This window comes from Elephantulus edwardii, unplaced genomic scaffold (assembly GCF_000299155.1).
Source record: "Elephantulus edwardii isolate Elephantulus edwardi_28Jun2011 unplaced genomic scaffold, EleEdw1.0 scaffold00151, whole genome shotgun sequence".
Taxonomy (NCBI): domain Eukaryota; kingdom Metazoa; phylum Chordata; class Mammalia; order Macroscelidea; family Macroscelididae; genus Elephantulus; species Elephantulus edwardii.
In genome coordinates, this window is record NW_006399901.1 from 5,777,002 (window position 1) to 5,784,749 (window position 7,748).

Here is a 7,748-nt window from a genome sequence, read left to right on the forward strand (position 1 = left end):
TTGATCCAGCAACGGGGAAATGGGAGGAACTATGAAAGTTTGGGGTCCAAATCCCATCTTAATCTCTTTTAGTGCTCTTTGACCTTGGGCAGGTGACTTGGCCTCTCTGTTCCCATCAGTAAACTAGAGCAATAAAGTCGGCTAATCTACAAGACAAGACTTATGAGGTGCTGAAACCACACTGCTGTATCTCCTTTCCCTTCCTTCTCTCCTCCGGTCTCCTGGTGTCCTCAGGAGGGGTCTGCCCTGCACTTAGGGGCATGCCCCACCCTAGCTGGACGTCATTTCCGCCCTGGTGACTACCCAGAGGTTTCACCTGTCTTCTAGAAATGTGGTTATTAAGAAACTGTTACAACTCTGCTGGAGAAGGAGGGGCAATCTCCTCCTTGTACCAGTCAGATCCGATTTGACAGTACACACAAAAATAAAATAATAAAAATTTTAAAAAACAACCCTGTTACATCACCACCAGCAGCTGTTCCTGTTGCTAATCCAAACGGTACACAAAAAGGGATTAAGTCTTTCACAGAGGTGTTGACTCAACTAACATATCTTTGGAACAACTCCTGTCACTCTTTTACAGGAAAGAGAAAATCAAATAAAGCATTGCAAGTTCAGGAAATCCCCAGGCAGGCCCAGAGTCAGTGTAACGTGCCAGATCTGAGGAGGAGATGGGAAAGAGGACCGTTTCCTCATCTAGAGAGGCTCAGCGGTGGGACAGGGCACACAAACAGTTTGCTCCCAGCTTGCCAATCTAAATATCTCAAGTTCAAAGCTACCCAGGAATATCCTGGAAGAAAGGCCTGGCAATCAGTTTCTGCAAACATTCCAGCCAAGAAAGACTTCTGGAGAGGTAGACCTCTGTCCACACGGGGTTGGGTTTGGTGTGTGATGTGTGCATGCGCCTGTGTGCTCATCTGGAAAGGAAGCTCTATGACTCTGAAAGTGGGCGAGCCTTAAGAAGACACCCTGATGTTGGTGGGATGGTAAAATGGTGCAACCACTCTGGAAGGCAGTTTGGCATTTCCTCAGAAAGCTGAACATAGAAATTCCATATGACCCAGCTATTTCACTGCTTGGAATATACCCCAACAAAATGAGAACTGAGGCACAAATAGGGACTTGTACACCAATGTTGATAGCAGCGTTATTCACCACCACAAGCACATGCAAACAGCTCACATGTCCAACCACAATTGAATGGATTGAGAAATTATGATACATTCACATAATAGAATACTACACAGCACGCAGGAGCAATGATTTTGTAAATCGCTACCTACCTTGGAAGGGACTGAAGAGCATTATGCTAAGTGAACTAACTCAGTCCCATAAGAACACATACTGTATAAAACCGTTATTGTGGAAATAGATAAGCTGGTAAAACGTGTATGGGGATCTCCAGGTGGGGGGATCAGAGGGGTGGGAACGTGCAGGGGGGATAATCATGGTTTGAAGGGTGAAGTGGGGAGTGAGAGGGGGTGGGCGAGGGATCTGGTATGAGGGATAATGTATACAAACTCTGTAGGTAAAATTTAAAAAAAAAAGAGTTTCAAGAAATGGGAAAAAAAAAAAGACATCCTGAAAAACTATTCTTTTTAACCTGGCTGGTGTCCCTGCCTCTGGCAAATGGGCCCCACAAGTAAGTTACAATTAATATGTAGGACCGCTTTGATATGGAGTAAACCAGCTTCTCACATTACTCAGGATAAAAATAGGGGTGTCTGTGTGTCCTGGTTTGAGTGATTCAATTTTATCATCACCCTGTGTGTCTGGAGATGGGTTATTTCTCATGTGATCCATCCATCCATCCATCCATCCATCCATCCATCCATCCATCCATCCATCCATCCATCCATCCAGTGAGTTAACAATCTCTCTTGTGCTAGCTCTGGCTCCCCCTGAAAAGAGGGGGATAAGGCTGGGCCCCCGACTGTCCAATGTCTTAGCAGACAGACTGAGGATCTAGGAAGCAAGCCACTGAACCATCTGGCCTGGGAGCAGACCAGACTCCCAAAGTCTGTATTCTCTCACCTCTCTGAGCCCCAGTTTTCCAACCTGTAAAATGACAGTGTTACACTTGGCCTCAAGAGTAAGCTCTCCATGTGCAGGCATGAGGCTAAGATCTTTGATTCTGCTGCTTCTTCTAGATCAAAGCCTTGGGCAAGCCAGCTGCCTGGGCCTCTGCATTCTTGTCTGTAAAATGGGCTTGTGCAATATCTACCATCTGCTTGATGTGTAAAGAAACTCTGGCACTTAGCAGGTGCCTGGCATACCCACAAGCTGTTGTCAAGCTGATTCTGACTCATTGAGACCCTTTATGGGGTTTCTGAGGAAAGAAATCTTAATGGGAGGAGATTACTATAGAGTGGCTGGTGAATTCAAACAGCTGACCTTTTCGTTAGAAGCTAAGCAGGTAATGCACTCAAGCATGCCTTACTTGCCCCTCTTGTTCTTACTACCAGCATGTTGGAATCAAGTGATAGCTGGCCCTCCTCTTCAGGGGTAGTTTAATCGCACGGGAGGAGATTGCCCATCTTTCTCCCACGGAACAGCTGATAGATTCAAACAGCACGCCTTTGGGTTGGCTGCACGACTCCTTAGCATGGAGCTGTTGTTGTTGTTATTGATCCCTGCTGAGTAGAGCACGACTCATAGCGACCCTGTGAACAAAAAGCCTGAAGTTTTTCTATAACTATCATCATTTCTCAAAGTTCACAGAGTTTCCAGAGGCATGTTGTTTAGGACGTAGGTGCTGCTCCAGCTTCCAGGATAACGGAGCTACCAGGTACTTATCAGCTAGCATATTTCTCATCATCTTCCCTCCCAGCCTTTGAGCTAAGGAAAGAGTGGGCTTACGGAGGCTGCTGCTACAAATGCCCGTTTGCTGTCTATCCCTTGCTGCTGACCGCCCACGGCTCTCCGGAGGCAGGGCTGTCTCCAGCTGCCATGGCCCTCCCCACAAAGCCATTGAGAGTTAACGGCCAAAAGCAGCCCCAGGTGGGTGGTCAGACAGGCAGCTGCTCAGGGGGGCTGACCCAGCAGCCTGAGCACCCTTGGATCCGTTCTCTGGAGACACTGGGCTGGTGGATGAGAAGCCCATAAACTTCTCTGGAGCTATTATGTGGGGAGAAAATGGGAGTGGTTGGTAGGGTGAGGGGAGTCGCTGCTTAATCATAAAAGACCCTCTTCTGTAAGAAAGCGCCGTGTCTCTGGCCTGGCTGAATGCTGGGCCCAGATGGAGGGCCTAATGGCCTGTGAATGGCTCCATTTCATGGATGAGAAAGCCGAGGCGCAGAGGAGGGGCCGTAGGGTCACGGAGCTGCAAGTTGGCAGAGCACCTTTCCCTGTGCTCATTGCCTGGGGCTGGAGGCACAACCACAATGCCACCCTACCACTTGCTAGCTATGTCCTTTTGTAAATCTGTTGAGCTTGGTGAGCCTTGGTTTCTTCATCTGTGAAATGCACACATGAGGGGATTGTGGGAGGGTGACAAGGCCACCATACTGGGAACTTGGCACGGGTCTGACACAGCAGTTGTGTTATTCAGCCTCTGAATAAACAGTCAGATAACCCTGGTGTCCAGTCCAGACACCCAGCTCCCTGCTGGATTGTGCGCTGAGCTAGTGAAGGACGAGGGGGTACAGAAGCCAAAGCCTCTGGACCTGACTCTGGTGGGGCCCCTGCAGGGCAGTGCCTAGGCATCTGAATTCAGGGCTGCCCATCCCGGGCCCTCCATGCTCACCACCCCTGGAAGGTCCAGTCTCTTGCAAATAGTTGGACTCTTCGCTGTTATCAAGCAATGACAATGGCAGTCACTACACGCCAGAGAGCTCATGCTTTCCACACTTAATCCTCACAGCAACCACGTGGGTGACGGCCCCAGTTATGCCCATTTTACAGATGAGAAAATGGAAAACTGAGGAGTGTGGGCTACCCAGACGTAGAAATGGAACCTGCATGGTTGTCTCTGAGGTTGTTTTTTTGATTTTTTTTTAAATTATTTTATACTGGTTTACAAGTTCATAAAGTTCATATGCATTTTTTTCACACTGGACTCTTTCCTTTACCAATCCATCCCTCCACCCATCAAATTGTATGACCCTATATTTAAGCTCCCCCCACCCTTTCATGGAGAGCTACTGATAAGGAGTTGCACTGCCAACCCAAAGGCACAGAGTTCAAATCCACCAGCTGTCCCCACATGAGAAAGATGGGCAATCTTCTTCCATGTGATTTATACCCTGCCCTGCATGGCTAATATTGGATTCAACTCAAACTTCAAAATAACCTGTTTAAAGAAAAAGGAACTGGGCTGTTGCCAGCAGCTTGTGCTTGACTACTATGCTAAGCTAAAGGTCAAACCCACACAGTGGTGCTGTGGAAGAAAGGCCTGGTGATAAATGCCACAAAAATCAGCCATCGGAAGAAGCCCTGTGGAGCTTTCTGCTCCTTGACATGGGAGGTCGTCATGAGCTGGAATCAACTTGACAGCAACAGGTTTAGTTTTGGGGTCCAAAGATGCAATAATCATCCATGGTTTTGGACCAAGGGGCAAGGCCAGGCCTCTCGAAGGCAGATTCTCCCAGGAGGCCCTGCTCAAGTCTGGGTTCTAGTATATTCCATGGATCCAAGGAAGCAGAGATAAAGGTGACATTCCATAAAATACTGGTGCAGCAGAGTCAGAAGTAGCTATTGAATTGCCACACAATTCTATGTAGTGAGTACTTCTCTGTGCCCATTTTACAGATGCAGAATCTGAGGTTCTAAGCTCTCTATCTCCACAACAGCCAGAAGAACTGGGATTGTAGCTGATGCACACTATACAGGCCCCACCTGCCGTTACGTAAACCCTCCAAATGCTGGAAGGCAGCCCAGATGTCCCAGCTGTGTCATTGCAGGAAAGAAACTTATTTCCAAGTTCTTCTCTACTCATCTGTTCACTGGTGCTTGGCAGCGCACCCTCCCAGGGCAGAGGTAAATGAGGGGCTGGGCACACAGTAGGTGCTCTGGATTGCACACAGCAGGTTCTCTGCAGGCTTTTGGTAAACAGTTACTTGAATCTGTGGTCTTGTTGGGGTTTTAAAATCATTGTTGTTATTGTTGAAACTCAATAGGTTTCCAGAACAGCTTAGTTGAATGGGATTTCTCTTGAGAAGCAACTTGTGGATTTGAACCACTGCCTTTGAGTTGGCAGAACTAAGTTATTGTAGTCCTCCAGAATGAACAGGGGGCGTGGCTCGTGAGTTAGAGGCAGGCACTGCTGGTGAATTGTATTGGCGCTGGGGGGTGGGGGGACAGACAGCTCTGCAGCTAAACATGGTCAATCCAGGTAATAGTATCATAGTATTAGACTTGCTCTTCCCAGGACAGCCCAGTTCTGCCCAATATCATAACCTGGACTGTGCCCTCTCAACCTACCATGGGGGCTTGTGTTGGCCTTGGGGACAGGATCCTCAGAAACAGATCAAAACTCCACAGCTGAAAGAAGGGGATCCCAAGTCCCTCCTTCCCCCACTGCCCTTCAGCCACTGTGTGGACTTGAACAGCCCCTTTCTTTTCTCCTGGCCTCAGTTCCCCCTCTGTAAAAGGGGTTGCACTAGTTAATCCCCAAAGGGCTTTTCCAGCTCTGAGACCTGAAGACAAAGAAGAGGAGCATGTTCCCCCCCACACAACCTCACACACTTACACCCAGCTTCACCCTTCTCACAAAATAACTCTCCCTCAATGCCCGTCAGTGATCTAATTTACCTTTTAAACACATAAAACCTAGAAGGAAAAACAAAGTTGTCCTAGAACGAAATTCTGAGGCATGGTGACCTGTGTGTCTCAGAGAAGCACTGTGTCCCACAGGTTTTCAAAGACAGGTTTTTTTTTTGTTGGTTTTTTTTTAAGTAGAATGTAAGGCTTTTCTTAAAAACTGCCTCTGGATGGATTGAACTTCCAGCCTCTCCAGTTGTTTGCCAAGTATGTTAACCACTTGCATCACCCAGGAACCCCAGAAGAAACATTAAGAATAACTAGTGGCAAGCAGCTGCACTGAAATCTTAAAGAGGATTTCATCTCCTCCGGAGGATGGGCAAAAAGGGTCAGCTATGGGTTGGTTCCAATCCTATGGTACACCACAACAATGCAATGTTCTGTACTGTTGAGTCAGAACTGGCTCACAGCTGACCCTCCAGCGTCTTGGAGTAGCCAATGGATTCAAATCAAGCCTTTGGGTTGGCAGGCAACCTCTTACCACTAGGCCTGCAGAGCTAATTCAATAGTATCACTTAACTAGAAGAAATAAGATCCAGAGAGCGCAAGGGACTTGCTGAAAGTCACACGGCCAGGCTCAGAATCCAGGAGTTCCCAACATTCACAGAAGACCTAGGTCAAATATTCCCTCTTCAAGCTGTTGGAAGGGCATTTCTGGAGCCCCTGAGAGGTCACGGGCAGGGGATGCAGTAACTGTGACTGTCCTCTTAACAGTAACTAAGATGCCCAGTCTCTAAGCTAGGAGGGGACCTCTCTGGGAAAGAACAATGAACCAGAGGCATTTATTGGTCACTGTCCAAGCTACAGGCCAGACAGCCTCCAAAAGGCCAAGCTGCACAGGACCCTCCCTGCTCTACTGCACAATTTCAGAATTTAACCGAACATGTGTTCTTGGGCCAACTTCAGAAACTATAAGCAACACAAAACCCTCTCCAACAATTGAAAATCAGCAATATTTGTTGTTGAAGCTCTCACCTGTATTCCTGGGGAGAGGGGTGGTGGTTTGGCCCGGAGTTCCGAATAATTCCTGACATTATGGATGAAATGTCACTATCTATCATCTCCTTGGAAAGGAAAAATAAGCACAAAAGAAAATTCCCATCAGTGATGATGTAGCCCTGGTAGGTAGAAACTCAGTTTTCATACTTCAAAGGATAGAGTGAAAAAAATAAAAAACACAACACCAAAAAAACAAACCAACCCCACCAAAAAAACCCCTAACACCCCACCCACAAACAAACAACAACCAAAAAAAACAACCCTACACACAAAGCTAAGATAATTTTTAAAAGTTCTAGAAGGATATTTGTATCTCCAGGGTCACTTCCCAGGAAAATCCTAGAGGGTTTTAGAAGTTTGCATAAGAAAAGTATTTCCTTCTTTGGAATTTGTGGGGTGGAAGGGCATCATGAATTACCTAGAACCCCCAAATCAGGTTTTAAGAAATATCAACTCAAGAAATAAGAAAAATGATAAAAACCTGATTCCTTTCCTAGCCTTCTGTTTGCAGCCACAATTAAGTTTTGCTCGCTAGGGAAATGAGAAATAAACCTCAAAAGGGCAATTTGATAGACTGTGCAAATTTCTCTGCGGAGATGACTATTCCCACTTGTTTAAGGAAGAATTCCCATAGGGCCCCTGCCCTGAAAATGTCAGCTGAAGGGCCAGAGACGTTTCCAAGCCAGTGTAATCCTGCCTCTAACACAGCACCACCTGGGGGGGGGGGGGGGGGGTGGAATTCTTGGAGCGTTCCTAAATGTCTTAGACCGCAGATCTGAAATGCACACAGAAACCCACCAAAGAGTCTCAATTCTGCCCCCGGAGTCACTGAGGGTTCCGGGTAGAAGGGAAGGGGAACAGGGGAGGCGGCCCTAGGATGCAGCCTGGGAATGCAACCTGGGTTGCTGCCGGGAGGAGGGGTCCAGCAGCCCTTCGAGGTGGTACCTGGAGCTGATCCTGGCTGGGCCTCCGCAGCAGGCACTCTGGGG

At 47.5% G+C, this 7,748-nt stretch overlaps 1 protein-coding gene across 1 annotated transcript in view; it reads right to left on the reverse strand.

Annotated features, from left to right (window-relative positions):
* The window catches only part of FOXN4 (forkhead box N4), a 30,843-nt gene extending 24,022 nt beyond the window's left edge, over positions 1–6,821 (reverse strand). The window contains exon 1 of the mRNA XM_006894832.1: positions 6,736–6,821. Coding sequence (XP_006894894.1) covers positions 6,736–6,821 — 86 coding nt within the window. The remainder of the gene's footprint in view (positions 1–6,735) is intronic.
* Positions 6,822–7,748: the final 927 nt, after the last annotated feature.